The 24,743-nt window shown below is 44.6% G+C and overlaps 1 protein-coding gene across 5 annotated transcripts in view; it reads left to right on the top strand.

Annotated features, from left to right (window-relative positions):
- LOC147896684 (uncharacterized) overlaps positions 1-22,238 on the top strand; it is a 29,778-nt gene extending 7,540 nt beyond the window's left edge. For 4 of the 5 annotated variants that reach the window (XM_087381696.1, XM_087381699.1, XM_087381695.1 and 1 more), the window contains 5 exons: positions 8,873-9,055; positions 9,192-9,431; positions 9,574-9,788; positions 10,064-10,318; positions 21,842-22,238. In XM_087381696.1, coding sequence (XP_087237822.1) covers positions 8,873-9,055; positions 9,192-9,431; positions 9,574-9,788; positions 10,064-10,318; positions 21,842-22,063 — 1,115 coding nt within the window. In that variant the 3' untranslated portion in view covers positions 22,064-22,238. The remainder of the gene's footprint in view (positions 1-8,872; positions 9,056-9,191; positions 9,432-9,573; positions 9,789-10,063; positions 10,319-21,841) is intronic. The other variant, XM_087381700.1, reaches the window with a different exon arrangement.
- The last annotated feature ends 2,505 nt before the right edge of the window (positions 22,239-24,743 follow it).

Here is a 24,743-nt window from a genome sequence, read left to right as displayed (position 1 = left end):
TGGATGGCACCAACTATTCCTCTCTGGAGTTTTATGGTGCGGAATCTTTTGGTTGCCAAGAATTTATGGAACTATGTCACAGGTGATGAAGCTCATCCCAGTGAGATTGTGCCAGGCACTCCTCCATAAGGGGGGGGAGGGTCATGGTGGTGCCGTATGGGGGGGCAACAAGGGCAACAACAAGTTGGTCCAGTTGGTCAAGCGCCAGTGCAAGCACATGTAGCTGTTACTCTTGAGCAGAGGAGGTGGGATATTCACGATGTCCAAGCATTGCCATTGATGTGAATAGGTTCATAATTCCTCATATTCAGTCCTGCCGGTATTCAAAATCAGCTTGGGATATTCTAAGAGACATGTAGCAAGGTCGCAATGAGGCTAGAGTCTCATTTTTTGCGCAGGGAGCTTGATGGGGTGCACATGAATGAAGGGGACTCCATGTAGAAACATGTCACTCAAATTCAAGTATTGCGTGAGCAACCCTTGAGTATAGAAGTTATTCTAGATGCATAGCTGGTTTTCCCTTATTGAAGTCATATCTTTCTTTTAACAGGTCGCTCAGTCTTTCTATGAGGGGAAATCCATGTCCTCTCACTTTTCAAGAGTTAGTAGCACTCTTATTGCAAGAGTAGCAGAGATGAAAGAATATGGGATCACATTCTCTTAGCGGGAAGCAAGCATTTTCAGTCAAGGATAAGGGCAAAAAGTAATAGGTGAGCAATTGTTTTGAGCCAAGGATAAGGGCAAAAAGTAATATCTGCCCAAACATGATGATAGTCGCGGTTCTTCAGTGATTTTAGACATGCAGGTGGGAAGGATAAAAAGATGCCACAAAACCTTTTAAGAAAGATAAATGCAAAAGCTGGGTCATCACATCAATGAGTGCAAACAAAGAACAAAAAAAGGAAGCTATTGGATTTGCCATTTTGAGACGTACTTTGCCCATCAAGACAAGACCAATCATGAGAAGCTTGCTCTTGCGACATTGCATCTACAAAAGGATGCTTTAACGTGGTGGTCGCTTATACAAATAGGAAGACACCCTACCCTTGAATGGGCTAAGTTTGTGGAGCATCTTATAGCCACTTTCATGCCCTTGGGGCATTAAGACGACTTGACCTCCGTTTGGAAAGGTTTAGGCAATTTGACAATGAGAGTAATGCTGAATTTATGGCTAGGTTTTGGAAACTCTCTTTAGAGTTACACGAAGAGAGTGAGGATTATAGAAGAAAGAAATATTTAGCAGCCGTAAGCCCAAAAGTGAGGTATGAGGTTGAAATGCTTAACCCAACCACTGTGAGAGACCTCACTAAACTAGTTGACATAGCAGAGAGGAAGTTGGAATCCTCTTAAATCCTTAAATAAGGGAAAGAGAAAGGCTGTTATACAAAATGTAAACAGCCAATCATGTCTTGGATGGGTGCCATTTCCTTCCTTGACCAATGAAGAAAAGAGAGGCTGATTAAGGTAAATGTTTCAGATGAAAGAAACACAAGCCAGGGCATGCATGGCATAAATGTCCTATTCTATTGGCTAAAATTGCCAAGAACAATTTCTGTGAAAGGGAAAGCTAAAGCATCCAAGCAGGAGGGTGAGGCTTCTATCTCCTCATACAAAATATACGGTGACTATCGAACCAAGAATGAATGATCAACGCCTTTGGTAGGTGTATGGATTTGTGACTGGATAGAGAATAGGTATATTCATTGTAGAGAATGGATAGAGAATGAAGGGTTTTCTCCTCCATGTAGAGCTTCTTAAAGGATGAATAGGATAGAAAATGGAAGAGTTAGAAAAAGAGTTTGATGATCTATAGAAGGAAAGACTTATTAGACTAAGCAGTCCTTAATTTGGAAATCATCTATGGTCAATGTTTACCTACTTCAATAACACATTTGGGCGAGAGAATCTTTTTACAACCGATCAGTTTGTTGAGGATATGTACAGGTTATTGAGTAGGTTATAAAAAAGAGATTTCAGCAGGATGGTATTCAAAAGAGAGATTCCGAGCATAAGAGTTGAGATTCAGTTAAGTAGCACATGAAGAATGTCCTTCATGTGAGCACAAAGAGATATTGAAGAGACATTGCATTGATACTTCTGTATTTTTGGACGTTTAGCATCAAGAGGAACCACAACTTGAAGATGCGATTGAAGTTTTGATTTAGAAGAGATCGTGTACTGTCAAGGAGAAGGATACTTACAGATGATAAAGAGGCGATGCAAATGCAGAAGTAAAAGAGAGAGAAAGATACAAGAGAGAATCCAGAAGAGGACTCATGCTCATTCAAGCAAGAGGGAGTGTCGTGACAAGGAAAATATACATTTTGTTAATTATAGACAGTAGAACATTATTTCAATGATGCGCCGATTTGATGGTGCGACATGTACTTGTATTTTATGATGGACACTAACTGAATTGTTATGGCGGTGGACCATTTGAGTAGATAGGGCCCCTTGAGCTGGAGCCATTGCTTCAGACGGCACCAAATTTGGACATGTAACACTTATTTAATAATAAAGATGTGCACCCATGTGTCTAGGTCCTAGGGGCAATAGGAAAGGTAAGGGTGCATTAGAGTGCATTGAATGCTAGATGCATGGGTCATAGGCTAAGGGTAGATCTAAATGGGTAGATGGAACTAAGTGATCTCAAGGGACATTAACGAAGGGGTATTTCCCCTTCATCATGAATCTCACGTAGCATTCTTTCTATCACCTTGCATTCATCCGCCGTCTCTCTCCCACCTTGCCTATAGGTTAAAAACAGCAACAACTACTCTCACGAGGGCGCTCTTCCCCCATTGGAGGGCCCAACCAGTGTTAAAATTCTGCATGCATTGCCCACATTTGCATTCTTGTAAGTCACAATGCACATAGTGGGATGAGAAATATACATGAGGAATGCGGAATGGAGGGGTGGAAGTGGGGAGAGAGTGTCTATTATGTGGCAAAATTGTACACGTGGAATGAGCACTACAAAGAAGAGAGGGACCATGGGAGGGAGAGGGACAAGGGGGTTGGGAAAGTCACCATGGGCAAGTTGGGGAAGAGCGAAATAGTATAACATGTGAGGAATGAAATGTATGGCTTTGAATGGAAGAGCTTAGCTCCATCAATAAATGGCATCCTATATGCATGAGCTTGGGGGGCAGCTTCCATGTGAGCATATGGATGAAATACCCTTAGTTAGGTGCGACAACCTTGAGCCTCCATTTTTCACGTAAATCCAACATCCCACATGTAAGATAAGGACCATGTGGACGGGTCGAGGGTTGGAATTTGGTGCAAAGATGCTTGCCACCTCATCCTAAAAAGCTATTATTTGCTTTGGGAATACACTCAATTGCGCCCCCCCCCAATAACAACAACAACAACACATACGCATGCATGTATCCACCCAACAAAAGGCACACATGGCAGGGTGGCCACAAGGGAAAGCTTGCCACCTAACCATGAGCCACTTGCCCTCTTATTCTACATTATATATTGTACATCATATTGCATTCAAGCTAGTTGATCACAATATTATTGGTCATTTTTAAACATTAACACGTCCATTGTTTCATGCCATTTATAACAAGCATGTGGGTGTAGTTGAGGAATTGTCCGCATGGCATAAAATATGCGTCACTATCGGCTGACATTCTATCCTATCCGATTGTAAGAGAGTGTGTGTGTGTATGAGAGAGAGAGAGAGAGAGAGAGAGAGAGAGAGATGTATTAACGTTTGCAAGAGGCCTTGTGGGCCTATGAGACAAAGTACATGCCAAAAAGGTAACTCATACAAGCCACTGAGGGCTGAAGCAAAGGGTTCACTAAGACCCTTGCTGAATGCTAAAAAGCTAAAGTGCTAAACTAATGAATCAAGTTTCGAAATATGAGAGCAGCGAAAGCTAAATAACAGAGAAGTATTAGGTGTTCAGAGCTCCTCATACATGCTCAGGTTTCGTATATCTAGGTAACCTAGTGGCTCTCTGATGAGATGTGAGGAGCTCTCGTATCTGTTTGTCGAGCTGTCTCGTGACGTGGGGGAGGGCATCGTGCCCTCGATCTCTAGATCCGGTGGGCTATGTCAAGGGTGATGCCTCGCCTGTGACGGTCACCTCTAAGAAGGATTGAGATATGAGATATACTGAAACCTCGATTTGGTCTCTATCCATATCGCACGTGGAGTGTGTCCCTTGTCTGGTAGCATCGTGGTGGACTCTCCTACTGCTAATCCATGATGCTCTCATCTCCTCAAGCTCCTCTCCCTCAGCCTCACCGATAGCTGACTCAGATGCATAGAAGTTTGTAACATAAGTCTGTGACCTGTGGCATCAATCTCTGTTGCTCTCTGATCTGCCACATCAATGTGTCTCTCCGCCGACACATCTCAATCAGGTAGAGCCCAACACAGACCTGATCGTGAAAATGAATCAGCAGTGTAAGTGGACCAAAGCCATGCCCCTCCTGAAAGAGGCAATGGTATCGTCCTCGTATCTCATATTAGACTGGGCAGACACATAGAAAATGCTCCTTTGTCTCGATCTCCTCCATCTGGCATAGTGTGCAAGTCCTCTGCTCTCTGGATATGCGTGCAACTCTCCCTGCCTCAATCCGCAGCTGATGTGATGAGACCGATGGCAACCCTTAGTGCTTGTGAGACTCTCTTGTCCTCGAGATACTGAGGTTTGATGGCAATACTGTGCTTTGATACCCTCAGGAAGTGGTCATGGTAGAACTGGATCTTGGTGGAGAACTCCTCTCCTCCCCAAGCCCTAGATGTATGGAGCTAGAGGAGGTTCAACCGTATGATACGGTTGATCTCATCTCATGGGATCATTTCAGGTGGTGCATCTAAACTATACTAAAAGGGGGAAGTCTGTCCATCTAAATGTCGTGACTACCAAACCATGTGGATATCCGTGCATACCATGCTGTATTAACACTGCTCTTTGCTAGTCGTCTGGAGGACTCTAATACTAGTCTCGGTAATCTCCAAATAGGGTAAGGCCCAGACTCTGTGGAGAAACATCACTGTCTGAAAGATGGCATCAACCTGGAGAGGGGTCATGGCGACCTCTGCCTGTAAATCTAGTGGGGGTAGCCTCTCAAATCTCCTCGACTCTATTGCTGAAATATCACTCCCTCAGAAGGGTGCTGCATACATGGCAGTCGGTCTCACCAGCGTGTCAAAAAGCCAACCCTTCGTCGGAGGGTCTTGGAAGTGTGCCTGAAAACATCGCCTCTCTAGTCGGGTCAGAGCGTCCCATCCTCGTGTTAGTCGTGCCGTACTTGCATGGATCATCGTGAAACCTGGCCCAGTGAACACTAGCTCCAAATATGTGTAAGATTGCACTATCTCCATAGGCTTGTCATGGTATGTGAAGCTATGTTGATGGGACATTGCTCGTGAGGTGTTGAAGATCATAACCTTGGTTTCTCGAAGGTTAACAACCAAATCTCTCTCTCTCTGCAGAACATCTCCAGAGCCTCTAGATGTTTCTGCAGTCCCTCTGCTGAGGAAGTATGAGGACTATGTCATTGGCGTACAACAGTATCTACACCATCAGGTCAGCCAAAAGCGAACCCTCTCCACCCAGGCGATCAACAAAAGAAGTGATCTCATCAATATAGAGCCCGAAAAGAGTAGGTGATAGGGGTAGCCTTGTTTTACTACAATAGTGCTCTCAACCCAGTATGATAGGCCTCGTGGGGCACGTACCCTCCCTCCGATGGACTCATACAAACTCATGACCCCCCATATCATGATATCTGGGAGCTGCAACTCTTGTAACCTCCTGATGAGGCAAGAGCGTGGGACAGTATCAAATGCCTTACGAAAGTCTACGAAACAAGTGTAGACTTTCTGATGCCTCGACTTCGCCTCCTCAATAATGGCCCTTAGGGTGAAAATGTGGTCTAGGGTGGAGTGCTGTCTTTGAAAGCCCGCCTGCCTAAGTGCACGCTGCTCGTAACCCTTTGTGTGGCTGCTAAGAGTGCGGTAGTTCCTAGTGTCCATGGGATCCCTTGCTTGTGTATCGGTACTATGGTGGTGGTGCTTTAGGTAGGTGGGAAGCCATGGCATACAGCATGGTTGAACAACTATGCTAGGATCGGGGTCAGGATCTCTTGTCCATGTGCAAAATGCTCAGTGTGTAGTCCCTCATGATCTGGTGATCTCTGGTTATGAAGACGGAGAAGGGCAACTCGTACATTCTGCGCAGTGAACATATGACATGTAGTGGGTCTAGGCATAAAGGACATATCAGGTGGTGCTCGACTTGGGACATCATATAGAGAGCATGCATATGTGTGCCATACTGTTGGATCTGTAATGGGGATAGGGGACTTCCCCTCCGACAAGAGCCCCCATCTCGAAGTAGGGTCTCCTATGCAAAAGGAGCTGACCACCTCATCCATTCTGTGCATGAGGAAGGTCCGCTTCTTACACCGTGTCACTTGGCATGAGATCTATTGTGCCTCTGGTGAAGTCAAGTGTCCCAGTGCTTGCTCACTTGTAGGTGGGCTCTCATCTCTCTGCACTCATCATCGAACTAGGGTTTTGGAGCATCTTCCCATCTAGAAAACACGTAGATCGTGTCGTGGAAAAGGATCTAGTGGCAACATCCTGTATCACTGAGATAAGGGTGTTTGATGCATGTGCGAGGTCCATCCCCTCTCCAAGTAGTACTGGAAGCTCAAAAGCCAAGTGGCTCACGTACACCGAGTCAAGAGCACGGTCAAAATGGATCTCAGCGCGAGGGGGTGGCGGGAGGGCCCTCCTCATGGTTGGCGTGGTGATCAATATGCAGAAGGTAAGATATGAGTGGTCGGCTCCAAGTGGAAGAGGAGGTATAGTAAAATCATGTATCCGAGGGGCAAAGGCTAGTGGACTGAGTAGGTAGTCCACCGTACTAATCCCCCCTCATGTGGGAAACAAGTGAGCCCTCCAGATGATGGCCATCTACGGAGACCTCTGTATATGATGAGGTCATGTATAGCCCCCAACTCTAGTAGATGCCTCCCATATGTTGTCACTAGCGCATCTGCATTTGCTGATTGCCTCACGATCCCCATATCTGTTGCATCCATCTTCGGTACAATGAGGGAGTCCTCATCGAAATCTAACAGCCCCACCTGTCTGTTCCCAGTACGTGCATTGAAGTCACCAAGGAGGAGAGTGTCCCCGTGTCTGGAGAACTCTATGATGTCAGCATGGATAGTCTCATATGGGCTATGCATGTTAGTGGTGACCTCTCGCGCATAGGATGATGTGTCTGGGGAAAAGTAACATATTGCAATGAAGATCAGCCGTGTGTCTGGTAATTGAATACGAATGCACATGTGCCGTGTGTGTTCTTCCCTTAGTATCATAGAGAGGAGTGGCCTTAGATGTGATCTGAAGAGAACAGCCACACCTCTAGATCCTCGTACCCCACTATCCCTCCTCGGGCCCCTCCTATGAGCAGACTCCCATGTGTATCCTGTCACTGTGGGTAGCCCTCTCTCTGGGCTCTCATGTGTCTTGGTGTAGAAGACCATATCTCTGTTACTGTATGTCTCCAAGAACCCTCCTGGGTTGGACCAAAGGGTGCCATTACAATTCCACATTGCCATCCTCAATTTGTTTTGCATACTCGGAAGACCAAAAGTCTTCGGGGGGGGGGGGAGAGAGAGAGAGAGAGAGAGTTTGTTAAAAGTATTTGAAAGACCAAAAGAGTCTATGAGACTAAAAGACATTCGATACGATGATCTGAGGGGTGGAGCAATGGGCATCAACACCTATACGAGTACAAAAAACACGATCATAAAGGTACCAATACATAAAGAAGTTCTCTGAGGTGAGGCGTTAATCTTGAGGGGGGGGAGCGTCGCCATTTGAGGCTGATGTGGAGGCATACCTATGATGGAACGTTGGCGGGTTGTCGACATGTGTGACCTGCAGTGGTCTCTCGCCTATGGCCTCACTACAAACAAGCACCATTGTCACCCCTGTGGGTCGTGTCTCCGATCTAGTGAGCATGGAGGGAAGGTCCCCCACTATGATCTGTCCCTTAGTCCACTGGCGAGTCTGTCATATCTCTGGTTCTGTCCTCGCTTCCGGTGTCTCCGTGAGTCTTGTTGGTCGGTGCTATCTGGCTGGAAAAACTCAGTGATCATGCTCTAAGAGGAGTCTGGCTGTGTGCCCTGATCTTGCCTACGGACTCCTTGCAATGGATGGTGTCATGAATGAAGGCTGCCAAGCATCTTTGGTCTGGGTAGGAGAGGAAGCTGGATAGTGGTCCGAAACCATCCCTGAAGAGGCAATGATAGTGACCTTTGATCTCATAGTACATGGGGCATTTGAAGGCAAAGTGCTCGTTTTGACTCGATCTCCCGGTGACCGTGTAGAGAGGGAGATATACAACAAGGAAGCCCATCCTGGCCACCTTTCTCTTTGTGGTGGTAGGTTGTGTGCCATTGCGTTTGTAGTGCTCTCTCTGCGTATGCCCTCTGCCCGATCACTCTCAATATGAAGGCGGTGTGATGAGATGCAGAGCTGTCCAATCGATATCCTCAAGGAGTGGGCGAGGTGGATCTGCGTGTATGTTGGTGGATCAATGAAGCCCTTAGCTAGAATCCATAGGCATTGGTCTCTGTAAAATCTGATTTTGGCATGAAGCTCCTGAGGTGCTAACCAAGTCCTGAATGTGTGTAGCTGTAAGAGATCCTCTCGGATGACCTCATTCATGTTGTGATATTAAGTAGGATGTGGAGGGGGCCTCGACACTATATTGGAAGGGAGGTAACTTCGATGCTATACTGAGAGAGAAAGAGAGAGAGAGAGAGAGAGAGAGAGAGAGAGAGAGAGAGAGAGAGGCAGAGGCTAACTGTTTGCATTTGGCAGGCCTTAGAGCAGATGTCAAGCAAGTTGAACCCTTAAAAAATGTTGATGTGCTTCCTATTAGTGCACCGTATGTCAAACTTCCTGATGGGCGGCGTGTTGCTTATCGTGAGCAAGGTGTTGCCCAAGATCATGCTCGGCATACAATATTGGTGGTGCATGGGTTTCCATCATCTCGGCTTGCAGGTTTCTGAGTTTCACCATCATTTGTGCTGTTAGCATTGGCTAGTATGGTGATCGTTCACAAGTTTTGGGGAATAGTTCTCATCTGATGTTTGAGTCTTGAAAAATGCTTTTGGTCTGATCAAGATTCTTTTGGCAGGGATACCTGGTATAAAAAACGGGTTACTGGAAGAGTTTGGTGTCCGACTCATTGCTTATGATCGCCCTGGATTTGGTCAAAGTGACATGCAATCACGAAGGAATCTACGGACATCTGCCCAGGATATGGCTTGTGTTGCTGATGCTCTTGGTATAGGAGAGAAATTTTGGGTGCTTGGCTACTCAACAGGTGGGATTCATGCTTGGGCTGCCATGAAATATATACCCCAGAGATTGGCAGGTAGCAACCAAGTTCTTGACCTTCTATGTTATGTCATGTTCATCCCTACCCACCTTTTCATTTCATCGATAGGTCTTTATTTAGAAGAGAAAGATGAAAGAAGGGCATTGTACCATTTCTTAAATCTCTGGTGAAACTTTAGGTGTGGCCTTGTTTGCACCTGCGGGGAATTTCTATGCACCAAACATGACCAAGCAAGAAACCAGCAAAGTATGGGAAGCACTCACACTCCGTAGAAGGCTGATGTACATGATTGCTCGATGGATTCCCTCACTCCTTCCTTCCCTCTGTGAGAATACAGTGATTAGAAAGGTTGACAAGCTCAAAAGTGCCTTTCTAGTCACTCTTGGAAAGAAGGTGAGGTTGAACAATCCTTTGCCATTGCTTCATTTTTTTGTGGTATTGCTTTAGTGCTTGGTTGGGTGATTGGGTCAAAAAAACTTATTTTCTGATGAATCCCAGTTAGAATATTTATGAATTGATCATCAAAGACATGGTATGCTGTCATACAAAATAGTCAAGAACACAAAAGGAACTCTTTGGACTTTGAAGCAAAAGGCCTAAGAAATAAAGATGTGGTTCAATTCTGTGTGCAGCATGGAAAATTCACAAAATATTGATTAAAACTGCAGGATGAGGCATTAATGGAACAAGAGGTTTTCTTTGAAGCACTAACAAAAGATATTCGGGAGTCAGTGCGACAGGGTAATGCTGCTACACTTGCCGCTGATCTTGTGATTCAAGTTCGCCCTTGGGGTTTCCACCTGTCAGATCTTCGCATGAGGAAAAAGCTCCCATATTCTGGTTTTTTCCAGCGTATCAAAGGATTTTGGACGAAAGAAGAAGAAGAATGGGAAGGTTTCAGTGCGCCCATTCACATTTGGCAGGTAAAGAACATGAGACTCGGCATCTATCTGCAAGGACTTATCTAGAGTGCAGTTGAGTTTTTTTACTTGATGGGGAGAGAGATTTTTAATCGTGAGATGGTAGTCTGGGGGACAGATATTTTGCAGTATAAATCTTATTTAGTGACATGGCTTTAACACCATAAATAAGACACGATTTTAACACTAAAGAATCCATGTGAAACAAAAAACAGACATAGCAATTATCAAGACTCATGCCTCATGCTATCCTGTGCATTCTGGGAATCTTTGTGTGGAGCAGCTGTGCTACCCAGTTCATTCCTGAATTCAGTGTGTTGCAGCAGCTGCTTATACATTGCGAGCAAGCATTCTGGAAATTATTCATAGCACATGGAATTGCTGGGCATCAATCTCTTATTGGACTAAAGGGTGTGGAAACCCCTCACGTAAGATATCATTGAAATGAAAATTTTAAACATCCAGTGGCTACTTCACTTGCTGCAGCTGCATGACAGCTTTGCTTAAGGCTGGATGAGACAGTCTCTGCTGTTTGCATGGCTTTATGGACATGCTCCACCCCATGTACATACTGGCTATGTGGCATGGACAGTAGCCGTGGGCTGTCACAGAAGGCATTCACAACATACAGTTTCAGTAGGCTGCCGGAACAGCTATAGAATAGATAGAAAACCAAGCATACTGCCACATAGGCAGACGGAAGATGGCAGGTACAAAGCAGGATCCAACTCGCAGCCACACAGGCTGGCACATCATCACTGAGATGTGTGGACAGGTACAGCAAGTAGGACACATGGCTGATTACCACATCACACTGGTCAGTCCATATAGCAGGTCGTGGTCAGACTGAGGCCTGGTTTGCAATAGACCACTGCCAGTTTGCTCAGTTTGGTCGGTGGTCTTCCAAGGTTGGTCCCAGCCTATAAAAGGTATATTCATCATCAGCAACACTTCAGCCCTCCTAAGCTCTCCAGTAACAAGTCCTATGGGGTTATGTGCAGATTACATTGCTATTCAAAACCTTTGAGAGGTAAAAATAACATCGAAGGTCCTGCTTTGAGCTCCTGCTACATCTAAGCTGTTAGAGGTGGTGGCCTTCACCCCTCACATGTGTTTAAGGGCCCTTGTGCAATTCCTGTGGCACATTGACTTGGGGACAGTCCCATCCCATATACAGTGTTCCGAAATAGAAATCCTTGAATACATAACTCTAATTGAAGACTCCTGTATTCCCAGCCAGGGTGTTAGGAGGCATGCATGGCTATGGGGCAGGGTTTGGGACCCCTGCATCTGGCACTGTTTGAGTGTGCAACTTGGCACACCAATGTGGTATCAAAGCACGTGACGAGGCTTGCAGACTGTGCTACTGCTGTATAGCACGGACCACTACACATGGGCAGCGTGGATCACGGCTGCAAAGTGCACACGTGGGATGTGACTACCCCGCGGCTGTTCAGAAAAGGCTCTACTTTGGCAGACTGTCCGGGCTGAACAGTTTTTGATGTGTGACTCTGTGCCTCCTCATGGCACCCTTCAGAAGACAATGTTGGTGTTTTGTGCTGGCGTGGCCATGGGCGATTCTCAGGCTTGGCGGTGGCGGATTGATGGAGGTGCACTTGTGTGTGGCAGGCAGTCGTGGTACCTCATGGGTGGTCCCAGGGATTCGTGAGAGGATGACTCTTGAGGGGTGGCTGCTGTATGTGTGCTTCGGGGATTTCTGCATGTGGGGTTGTTGGTGGTGGTGGCCTTCACCCCTCACATGCGTGTAAATGTGTGGTTTAAGGGCCCTTGTGCAATGCTTGTGACATGTGGACTTGGGGATAAAAGTTCCATATATAAATACATTGCACAAGGGCTATATGTGTGCTTTGGGGATGGAGGTGGTGGCCTTCACCCCTCACATGAGTGTAAATGGGTGGTTTGAGGGTCCTTGTGCAATGCTTGTGACACATGGCCTTGAGGACAATAGTGTCCTCACATGCGTGTAAATGTGTGGTTTAAGGGTCCTTGTGCAATGCTTGTGACACATGGACGTGGGGTCAATAGTCTCTCATATACAATTTTGTGAAATAAGAGTCCTTGAATATATGACCTTGATTGCTCTAATCCCAGCCGGCTCTTTTGGAGTGTGAGAAGGCATGTGTGGCTATGAGGCAGGCATTAGGAACCCTACTCCCGGCACTCTTTGGGTGTGCCACCTGGTACACCGACATAGGCTTCTCTCTTCTCCCTTTCGTCTTGCTGCTCTGCTTGCCCTTCTTCCTCGCTTTGCCTTCTTCAATACCTTTCTGCTTGAACAGCCATTTGTGCGCTGTTGTGCCAGCCTGTCTCAGCCTCCTTCCCTCACGTTCCAGCAGCCCACATTGGGCTGCTCCTCATTTCCTTGTCAGCAGCACCCTCGTCTACCCTCTGATCGCATCCCAACCTCTTTCTGCTTCCAGCAAAGCCTCGTGACGTGCCTGTCTCCTCCTCCTTTCCTCAGTTCCAGCAGCTCACATTGGGCTGCTCTTCCATTCACCCTCGCCTAAGACTCCTTCCTTCACATTCCAGCCTCCCACATTGGGTTATCTCCCTCCCCCATCATCAGTGCCTTTGTCTACCCTCTGTTCATCTACCTCTTTCCATTGTCATCAGTGTCCTTCGTTTGCCTTGGCACCTCCTAGCCATATTTGTTACCTCTGCCAGACCTCTTTCCCTCCTCCTTTACCTCACTTGCCAGAGCTAGATTATTTAATTTGAGTCGGCCCGATTGGATAGTGCCCTCAGCATTGGCTGATCCCCTTCCATCTCCACCGGCAGGGAAGATAACTTATTTCTTGAAAGTGAACTCAATACCCTCAAGGATGACATCACATTCGAGCATGGCCACATGCTCATTGGCATAGTATTTGGCTCTCGTCCTTCCAAGGTTAGATTGATTTCCTTCTTATATTCCGACTAATCTTGTCTCGAAGTTTGGCTATGAGCAAGGGTTATTTTCAGCTGGATTTGACACCCCTGAAGCTACTTTTTCAGTGCTTGCCCTTAGCTTGAGACCCACTACTAGAGGATATGAAACCAAAAGTGGACCTAGAATTGAAAAATTAGCAGACCTCCAATATAGTAGCTTACAATGTATGATGTCAATGGCTAATACTATCTGCTGCACAACGTTGATATCATTCCTACCCTAGGTGTTGTGTTGTTTGGCCATAGGGAATCAACTTGAAGCCCAAAGCTTCCCCCCAAGTGAGAAAACTTTGACAATGTGAAAACCTATTGATGTATTCTAGTCGATCTCGGCCCTTGAGGCCAAGCAATTTCTGTCCAATGATCTGGATTCTGTGTACCTTCTCTTACTACTCAGTTCGCTATGTAGCCCTTCACAAACAAAGTCATGCCATCAACATATTTCTGAGTTCAACGCCACCTCTTGTTGAATGAAGAGGCACATCCTATCAACCAGCCAAAGTAGCTCAAAGCTTGTGCAACAAAGAGGAACAAGAAAGGGGGCTACTGGGCACCTCTATTGGAGTTAGTGTGAGGAAAAAGCCTCCCCTATTTGGCCCGTTGTCCAACATCTGGGTAAAGCTACCTACATAAAGGGCAACAATCCTTTGATCCATCAAGATGTGACCCAAGTTCCTCATCATGTCCTCTACGGAAGTTTAGTCTACCTTGTTGTAAACCTTCTCGAAATCTATATGTAGGATCGCAAGAGGATGAGACTTTTGAGATAAAAGATATTGTCAGCTTCTGGATGAAACTTGTTTATGTTATGTTCTTGTAGAATGTGGCATGACCTCGGATGGGTCGGTGATAGAAAGTCCTTAGAGAGACCAATGGTAATGTATGTAAATGTCATGTTGTATTAAAGGGATTGGTCAAGGATTTAGTTGTCAAGATCTTTAATGGTTGGGGTTCGAGATGACTAGAAGCTTTGAGACCTCCATGCATATTAATATGGGACCTTTTGTTAGCTATGCACCCAGGGGTAAGTGCCTAGGGACAAGAATGTGGTTAATGATTTAGCTAGAGACACAAAGGGGCTAAAGTGATTACATGCATAGGGGGAAGGGTTACAACCTAGAAAAGGCAAGGAACAGTACGAAGCAGCTTTGGGCTGTGTGCACGGGTAAGTGAGCCAAGTTGGTACAGGCTGCTAGCTGTGTGGATAAAAAGCTCCCCGGGTGTATGCATTAGCTCATGAATGAGCTTGGTTGAGCTCCTGGCTGGCAAAGGGTTCACTCATGCCTTCTATTGATTACCCGTGAGCATTGGGCTGTGTTTTTGAAGAGACTTGCTGGGTAGGATGGTTTACAATGAATGCTTGCAGAGGTTGTTCGTGCTTCTGAGCATTGTGGGCAGTTCAGTTATGCTTTCACCTTTTGTTTGGGTATTCCAGTGAGTCAGTGGACACTTGTGGTTGGCTGGATAGTGTGTGGTCCTGCAAGAGCTGCTAGTAACAACTTCTGGGTTCTAATGCAGGTGTTTGCACTAAGAATGGATGCCTAAGCTCCCTCAAAGGATGGCCTTCCAAGAGAGATAGTCTTCATTGAAAATATTCCTTCCTATCGATTTTAGGATCTATAGCCCATCTCTTCCTTAGCCGTTCCACCATTCTAATCCTCTGCGACTCTAGGGAATCTAGTCTCCCATCATCTTTGGGCCCTTCTTTAGTAGCCTTTTCCTTGATGAGAAGCATCCCCTCCCACACAAATGCTTAAGAAAACTGGTTCAAGCATATCCCTCCAATGCCCATTATCTCCTTGTTTGAACTGATAAGCCATAAAGAGAGTCCAGAAAGGGACTCTTGTCCTATGGAATCGATACATCCAACAAGCTTCTGTGACATCGCTGACCCCTTGGTGATGCCCCCCTCTCCAAGCGTTAGGGATGGATGCATTTATCTCATCAATCCATTGACCTGCCCCTCACGTATGAGCCAATGCATGTAGGCTCTCCTCTAGCTGATCTGTGAGCGTGCTCCAAGTGCTGGTGGATCTAGCAGGGCTGTTGTCACATCCTGCTTGGTATGAGTCTTGTGTCCCGGCATGAGACCATACTCGTCATGAACCTCTAGGTGCCAAATGAGAGGTTGGTGCTGAAGCTCCTCCTTGCATTGAGGGCTGGCCCAAACAAACCGTGTCAAAAGATGTTGCTAGACTTTGTCATCAAGGGGAACCCCTCTTGTCAAATGATGCCTCCATGAAAATCTAGAGGTGTGAGGTCTACGAGTCGTTCTTGAGCTCCGTTAGAGAAAGAGCTTCTAGGCCTCCGACCTTGAGTGAGACCTCACACAATAAGCTTGCCCAAGAGGCTTGACTTTGCATCTCTAGGTCCATGATGCCCTACATGGGGTAAAATCACCGTCTATCGAGAATCCCCATTCAAACTTTCCCACAAGAATTCCACTCCGAGCGCTTGAGCTGGCCCATGCATCCTCTATGAAAACACCAGCAATATGCACCAAGCCATTGCCAGGAGTACTCGATTGACCACCAATGCTCTCCCTACCAAAGAAAGTTTGGCAGAAATCCATTAAAGGAGTTTGTAGCTGACACTCTTTAGGATCGGGGAAATTTGCCACTTTGCTGAGATATCAATCTCAACCTAGCAAGCAAGATATCTCGTGGTTCCGCCCTCGGAATCTTGCTACCAAGAGTCTCCTCCAAGAAAGCTCCTCCTCCATACTCGGGAGAAAACGGACAGACTTTTGCTAGTTGAACTTGGCCTCAGAAGCAAATGAACTTTCAACATGTGGCTCACCCTCTCTATGGAACCAGTCACCCCATCTAGGAAAAGAGCAGTGTAGTCTGTTATGCTCAAGCTGAAATAACAGGACCTCCGGTCATATTCCTTTATAGGACCAACTTGTGTATTATATTTTATTGTGCTTTAATTATACAGTTAAAGGAATCAATGTCAAGGTCTTCGGTGTGGGTGATATGGTATAGACTAGATGAATCTAAGGTCGAGGACCTAGGTGCATCTAAATGTGTGAATTGCCAAGGGGCAAAGGGAATTAATGGTTATTCCAAGAGAAGGGGCTTCAAATTGATTACACATTGTCATCTAGATTCGTCTAGGGAGATGAGGGCTCTGCAAAGGCTTGCTGAAACGAATTTATGTGTGATCTATTGCGAGGGATTTTGACAGAGGTTGGTTGGATCACGATGCTATCACCCTTGATTGATGAGTGTGTCTTTGTTACGTATAATTTGGTATCAGAGCCATCAGATCAAGAAGGGTGCGGATGGTAAATTGTGGCGAAATTGAAGGAGGCGTTTCTATTACACTATGGATCTGAATCCACACGTGATCGGAGCCAGGGACTAGAGCTGCATGTTGTGTGGGCGTTCAAATGGAGACTTTTGGTGGAGCAGGGAGCAGAGTCTCTTTTGTATATCGCAGGGCTTGAAGGCGTGGTCGTTGGGGCTGTGTGGTGTGATTGACGTATCAACAACGACGAAGATCAGTCGTCGCTATTTCGTTGAGATCTCTTGAGTGACCATCAACCAACTGAAAAGCCTCGAACGTCGTCGTCGAATTGAAAGTGCATGGTTGTCTGAAACATCAGGCGACCGTTTTAGATCGTTCAAACTAGAAGCCGCATGGAAGGACTATACGATCGCTATTCATTGATGGTAGCATTTGCATCAGTTCCTAACGACCGATACTTGCAGGGACTAAATTGACAAAGATATCTCTCTCATTGGAGAATTTAGGTCAATTTAGCCACGAGTTTTGAGTAGCCCACAATTGAGCTCTTCGCCATGGCCCGTGACCGCTCAGAAATTCCTTCCCAACTCAGTCTCGATGCCAAATGAGATGCATGCCACGACGTTGTCTTGCGCCGTTTCTTTTACTTCTCCCTGGCCGAAACAACCGTTGCCTTGTTCTTTTTCACGTGGGGGCCGTAAAGGCTCTAGGCGTGGAATCTTTGACAAACCGAATGTAGATGCCTTGCCCATTGTTCATGAACTGATTCGTGAGGGTCTAACTGAAATTCAGCATTCATTTATGTAGTAGGGTACCATCTGACAAGAATATTTGAGGTGGTCACAAGTGCATACCGGACGTGGCTTTCAGGGGCAAGCTGATCGCTGGATGCAACATAAATGATCAGGGAGCTTTCTATGGTTTTCAAATTCAGTTGTGATATATGCTAGTTCAGTTTGCCTTTAGGATTTGAGTTATTTGAGATTGCAAGAATTTCCCTAGTATAGGGAGGGAAAGCAATTTGGTTTGCAGCTTGATATATGTGTGGTTAGCTGTTCTCTGGAGCATTTGGAAGTTTTTAATATTTTCGATGATACTTGTATAGCTGTGATTTTGGAGGTTGGACTTTCAATTGTAGATACAATTTCGGGTGTTGCTTATTAGGGGAAAAAAAAAACTGAACCAACCCAAGCATGGTTAAACCTATTAGGTCTAAGACTCTATGGATAAAGGCAAAGCTATAGCAATGGAGGTTGAAAAAGAGACTTCAAGGGTGGATCCCGTATAATCAGGAGTCCGGCCGAGGCATCCACTACTTGGGAGGGGTTCAAGATAGAATTCAGAAAACACTTCTTGCCTCTCGACGAAGCATCCCGAGCTTGGGATCAGTGTAGAAACCTTCGTTAGAGAAATTTATTAGTGGCTGAATACACTGATAAATTCAGAGAATGTGTAATGAAGGTTTATGAACCTCTTTCTCAATCGGTACAGATAAAGGATTTTATTTTTGAACTGAATGATTAGAATTAAGATGGAAGTTCGAGCTTAGTACGCGAACACTTTAGATGAAGTAATTGCCATAGCCTTGAACTATGAGGATGCTAAAGGAAACATACTAGGTGGGTTTGTGCAGGCTGAGATGCGGTACTAGTACCCGAAGAAAAGCGGGTTTAAAAAGAAGTGGGTGAGTAAAGGGAGTGTTTCACAGCCTAGCTAAGCAGGCGAAGCCAATTGAGACTCCTTCTAAACCAAGTACCACCATTGGGGTGAAAAGAAAAGTAACTCCAATGGTAGCCCGAGCTTGGTCAAAGCCTTCTTTGACCCCAGAGCAAAAAGAGAAAGCGAGGAGAGAAGGCTTGTGTTTTGGATGCCTTCGTCCTCATTAGTGGAAAGATTGTCCACGAAACAAGGATCGTCAGATGGCTCAGATGGTGATCTCAGAGTGCGGCGTGGAGATGGAGGGAAGTCCTAGAGCAGAACTGATGTAGATTTAGCTAGTGGGATCATCTCAGAGGTCAGTACCTATTTTGTTATGCGTGTCTGTTGCTAAGTTAGTAAAGAGTGCACCCGATAATATTCTATCTAAGCCTGCAGCAACGTGGTATACGGCCTTTGGCGATACGGAGTTAAATAAGATGAAAGGGCAAGTGGCCAACCATTACGTTATTATGTTGTTTTACTGGGGGCGTCAACGTACAATGCAATTAACTTCAAGCTTGTAAGGAGCTGAAATTAAAAATGAGACCATCAGACTATGCATATACGGTCAAGATGGCAGATGGAAGTTCAACTAAAGTATGGGACCAAAGGGTTACCCAGTTAGAACTTCGGATTTAGGACAAAGCGGAGAAGCTGGACTTTGAAATGACCAGGCTTACTCACGCAGATATAGCCTTGGGTAAGGCTTGGTGTTCTAAGAAGAATCCGACCATCGGTTGGAAAAAGCACGTTTATCAGTTCAAGATGAACGACATGCAGTACGTCTTACGAGGTGAAAAGGATTTACCTCAAGGAACTTAAGATGAGTTTTTTGTACAGCATTGGTAGAGTTTCTTGAGTTTTTTGTACAGCATTGGTAGAGTCGATTGATGGTCCATCAGCTAGCACTGATGTTACCCAAGATGGGGAGATGGCCAAGTTGGCTGATCAAATAGCCGAGGAGTTCTCTGATTGTTTTAGGGATGAGTTGCCTTATGGTTCACCTCTAGAGCGGAATGTTCAGCATAAGATTGAACTTATCGCAAGGGTAGAACATGTAAATAGGCCTCCCTACAAGTTAAGTTTTACTGAAGAAGCTGAGGTGTGAAGGCAATTGAAGAAATACCTCAAGCTAGTATAGATTCAGCCTAGTTTCTCACCTTTTGCTTTTCCTATGATATTGAAGAAAAAGAAAGACGATACTTTCTGCCTCTCTATAGATTATAGAGCACTAAATAATATCACTGTTAAGAATTTCAAGGTCTTCGGTGTGGGTGACATGGTATAGGTTAGACGAATCTAAGGTCGAGGACCTAGGTGCATCTAAATGTGTGAATTGCCAAGGGGCAAATGGAATTAATGGTTATCCCAAGAGGGGTAAAAAAGGTGCATGCTAGGGGCTTCAAATTGGTTACACATAGCATCTAGATTCGTCTAGGGAGATGAGGGCTCTGCAAAGGCTTGCTGAAACGAATTTATGTGTGATCTATTGCGAGGGCTTTTGATAGAGGTTGGCTGGGTGGATAATCATGATGCCATCACCCGTGATTGATAAGTGTGTCTTTGTTACGTATCATAGTCTGCAAACAAAAGCTCCTCCTGGCAAATGGGAAGGGGCACACCAACAGATCTTGCATCCTGAGAGCAAGGTACTCCAGAGCCTTTGCCACAAACAAAAAAAGAAAGGGAAACAGCGAACAGCCTTGCCTCAATGATGGTGAGAGAGGCGGCCTCTGTAGTGTGACTTGCTGTAAGTATATGCCTAGAGCTCCCTGCAATACTTAAGAGATCCAGACATCCACTGTTGCTGCATAGTGCCCTCCTGGAAGGGATCGACTTTCATAAGCCTTCTCGACATCCAAAAGAAGGATCCCAAGAGGCTATGATTCTTGTCTCACCCAGTCAATGGCCTCGCAGAAGTTGAAAGTTTTTTTTTGGGATGCTCCTCTCATGAACAAAGGCAGTTTGCAGATCTTGTAGGATGCGGCCAATAACGTGATCGGCCTCCATTGATGTATATGTGCCCTATCCCCTTCCTTGGGGGTAGGGATGGGGGCATCTGAGGTCTCTTATAAGGCCATGCAGAGGGTGCAATGATCGACTCCAAATACTGCCTGTAGAAGCCTGAAGGTAGGCTATCCTCTTCTTGGCATTTCTGCATCGAGAAGGCCTTCAAGGCCTCAAGCATCTCAGCATCTGTGAAAAGTGCCTCTCACTGTCACATCATGTGGGGGTGACCACGTCCTCCCGTGCCCATTCCACCTTTGGGTGGTCACCTCTGCGTGGAATAGCTGCCTATAGTCATCTTTAGAGTCTCCTGGAGTGGATGTGGCCCTCCCTCTCTCTCAAACCCTGGAGTTGGGTCTGGGTCCACCTACCTTCCATACATATTTATGTGCACATGCACATATCTATGTATGTCTGTACATAGCATGTATATGCATGCATGCTCCTCATTGTCGAAGATTTCCATTGGATTTACCACAGTAGTCCAATGTTTTCTAAGCAAAACATCATGAAGTTTCGAGTTCAAGTCTTTTTAGGAGGAACATTTCATATTCTGTTCAAATGACTGCTCTCAAGGGCAGTTTGGATTTGGACCAATGCTTCTTGCTTGAACCCATGCTCTATAAAGTTTGTAAATGAGCAGAAAACATATGGCCTGGCTCTGTACGGTGAAATGTCTAGAACTATCAATCTGATGTTCCCCCCCATAGTGTTTTATGAAATATTGAAACTGCAGCTTATGCGCTTGGATCTATACTCTAGGGAAGCTCTGTATGGATGATGCGAGAATTGTTTGTACAGAACCTAAAGTTCAAAAGCATGTCTGTACAGCTTTAATTTTTTTAAAAAGAATGATAGGCTTGATGAGCCAGGTGTCCATTGCTGACAACCGGGTAGCAAAGGCAGTCTTTCCGATTAAGGTAAACCTAAAAATAATTATGCTCATTAGGAAATCTGGTGGATCAAGTAAACCTTAAAAAAATTATGCTCATGGGTAACAACTGGTGGATCAAAAAAAGTGGATATTGATCAGGAGAGAGTTAGGTGTTACTGCAAATGGTTTTCCACTGTAGAAATGAGGAAATGAGAAGAGACGAAATATATCCAAGGAGATACAAAAATCACAAGTTAGAAGGTGCACCTTTTGGATTCTCATTTGTATAGTGTTGAGATCCAGATTATGAACAGTTGGTCATTGTATCTTGTAATGCAATGCGCATGTTTTGAGAGACAATCTTTTCTGAATAGATGAATGTTCTGCTTACTATTCATATACTTCCTTTTCGAATCATTGATAATGTATTGTTGTGCTGAGTGATTCTAAAAATGAGTGAATGTCACCTTCTTTCTATATTCATGACGACGACGAACATCTTTGTTTCCAAAAAAAATTGTGAGCAATAGTTGTGCATTTGGCATTCTGAAAATCAGTCTGCATCTATTCGACCAGTTGAGAGAGAGAGAGAGAGAGAGAGAGAACCCTCTCTCAGGGTATTAAAGATTTTATGGTGCTTCTGCAATTGGTTTTAATACTGTGGAGAGCAGGAAATGAGAGAGAGAGAGAGAGAGAGGGAGAGAGAGAGAGGGAGAGAGAGAGAGACTGAGTCGCCACTCTCTCAGGGTACTGAAGATAAAATAGTCCCACCTGCTATCAATGAGTTTGCAATTCGAATGGTTTCACAAGCGACTTTCCACAGGATGGAAGGGGAGGGACACTTCTCCTATTTTTGCTTCTGTGATCATTGTCATCGGGAGGTCTTTCTAACTTTATTTGGAGACCCAGATGATGTGAAATTTTCTGTCGTTGCAGAGGATCCTTTGTTTATTGTGCAAAGGGGATAGTTTTCAATCAAACAGAAGGCTTGTATGAACATGCTCTAAAAATATATAGCATGGTCATGCAGGCTGGATATAGCTGAGGCAACTAAAGTAAATTGTTGACTATCCCATTGAGTCTAAGTATTTGAAAGTAAAGAAATATCTCTATAGTATAAATGTGACGTCTCTTCCTTAAATAGTGTTGCAACTTCATGTTTATTTTTAAAACCACGTATCTGTTGCAGTATAAATGAATTGCTCTATGGTTAATGAATGTGAATTTCTTGTTGTAACGCGCTCACTTATTGAAACTATGTTCTGTAGAAAATGCCTAACAATGCAGTAGCAAAAAAGGTTGTTAAAACACAATCAGGAGATAAATAAATGTTTGTGACATCTCCACAGGTGCTGTGTGGCATGCATGCATAGTGCGACATAAGGATCTCTTCTCTCTTTTTATGTGTGCTTGTAATCTCTCTTGTTCTTTAATGTTGCTTTGACGTATCTTAAGATTGGTGAATCTAATGCCGTCGTACGATGTCAAGCTGAATACTTGAGACACAATGTAGCTACATTTGCCTCTTACATTGTACTTCCTAGCATTGGCACAACCTTGGACTTGATTAATTACTGTGAGCGTAGATTTGTTGGTCCTTTTGCCCAAGGGGCCTGATATCTCTGCCAAGTGACACATTACCATAAGTTATACAAATAGCCACTTCCTAGAGAATCCCTTATCAGGCCAATATAAGGTGATAAAGTGCCATAGATAAGGCAGAGAGATCTGCAACACCCAACTTTTTCCCATGAAAATCAATTTTGGACGGTAGCTTGCCATTGGACCATAAATCCTATATAATCCTTCAAGAGAAACTTGGACATGTTTTTGGGTTTTAACAAAAAACACGGCACCCAATGATGAAGATATCTTCGTCAATTTAGTCCTTGCAATTTTCTTCTTATTGTCATTTTATTAAATACTCTTACAATGTATCTTCGATGACTTTTTCAATCGGTGTTAGCTATGTCAATGCTTCTTGGACTGGCTTTGGCTTTGCAAGCTTCTGGGGTGGTTCCTTGAACAGGTGATCGAAGCCATGGTTGCCTTGTGGGTGGTTGCTCAATTTTGGTCTCTTTTTCCCCTCTTGCAAAGAAGGAAAATGTGTACCCTAGCTCGGCACACCTTCTCCTTGTGGGCCTATAGCTCTTCCATTTGGTTGTCAATATTTGATGTGAGGAGCTTCACCTAGTTGACTTTTTCTCTTGATGATGCCTTGACTACTTTTTGGATGAGCTGCTTTGCCACACTAGTATCTTGACATTTTTAGTTGGATTCACTCTAATGAGAACAATAAGAAATTGTTTGCATCCTAATGAGAACTCAAAGAAATTGTTTGAATTTACTTTAATGAGAACCAAAAGAAATTGTTCGCATTTGGTTTTCCGACTTTGCTTGTGATGTACCAAGCTTTGTCAACAAATAGTTCATCGCACTCTACACCTAAAGGTTCTTGTGAGTCATCTTTGTTTGGAACTTAGGATGTTACCGACACCTAGGCTTCATTCACGTGAATTTGTCTCCTTATTACTCACATTCATTCTTGATACGTAAGTGTTGATGGCCTCCTTTGCCTTGGTGCAATCAAAGAGCTACTTCCATGGTAGCTCCTTAAATGCTTTTAAGCTTGTTTGTTCCAGCCATTCAGCGGCTATTGGTGGCTAGTATCATTTTGGAGGGGTTTGAATCTCAATACCCTTGGGCTTCTTCTTCTTTGCAGGCTTGCATTTTTGGTCTCGTGATGTCTCCCTGTCTATTTTTGGGCACTTTTGTTTAGAGAGGATGTTGCTAAATTATGCTTTTTTGACATTTTACAAGTTAGCTTTTGCAAGTCTCAGGGAGCTAAGGAAGTGTTGAATGTAAGGCACATCATGAATGAGCACTATTTCCCTTGATTGTGAAAAATGATGCATACAAATGCAATGAGATTAAAAAGTGGCTGGTTTATGCTATCTCTCCATGACTGCTAGTTCTCACTACTAGCTCATTGCCTTTGGTGTCTGCTTCATCATGGGGATCCTTCCTTATATGCCACATCATGAATGAGCACTATCTTCTTTGATTGTGAAAAAGGATGCATACAAATGCAATGAGTTTTTAAAAGTGGTGAGTTTATGCTACCCTCCATGACTGCGAGTTCTCACTACTAGCTCATTGCCTCTTAAACTTGTGGTGTCTCCTTCATCATGGGAATCCTTCCTTATATGGCATCATGGGCTTTCAATGCCTCCATATTTTGAAAAGCCTTGGCTTCATTTAGTTCCTTCCTCTTCCATAATCATGTCTCTTTAGGAAGTTAATTTTGATTTGACGTTAATGGCTTATTGCTAGCTATGCCCATTTGATTAATTATAGTGGCTCCTTCCTCTACTACAACAAATTGTGCTTTAAGCCAAAGCTCCTAGGTCTTCATGCCATTGCTTGGGTTTGGCAATACATTCCCTTATAGGTCTTCAAGAATGAATGTCCCATTATCATGGTAGTTCTTGATCTTATATGGCGACTTCACCTCTAGCTTGGTACTATAAAGCAAGACCAACATTCCTTCTATGAATGTCTTCTTTTAAATTTGGCATTGTGCCATGCCTTTCTCTAATGCTCTTCATCTAGGTTGCCCTCAGCCGTAATTTGTGGATCTTTGTCAAT

The sequence above is a fragment of the Dipteris shenzhenensis genome, chromosome 11, assembly GCF_047967505.1.
Source record: "Dipteris shenzhenensis isolate YYH24624 ecotype China chromosome 11, Dip_SZ_1.0, whole genome shotgun sequence".
In the NCBI taxonomy this organism is placed as follows: domain Eukaryota; kingdom Viridiplantae; phylum Streptophyta; class Polypodiopsida; order Gleicheniales; family Dipteridaceae; genus Dipteris; species Dipteris shenzhenensis.
The sequence above is the reverse complement of the archived record's forward strand: the minus strand, read 5'-3'. Positions and strand labels throughout refer to the sequence as shown.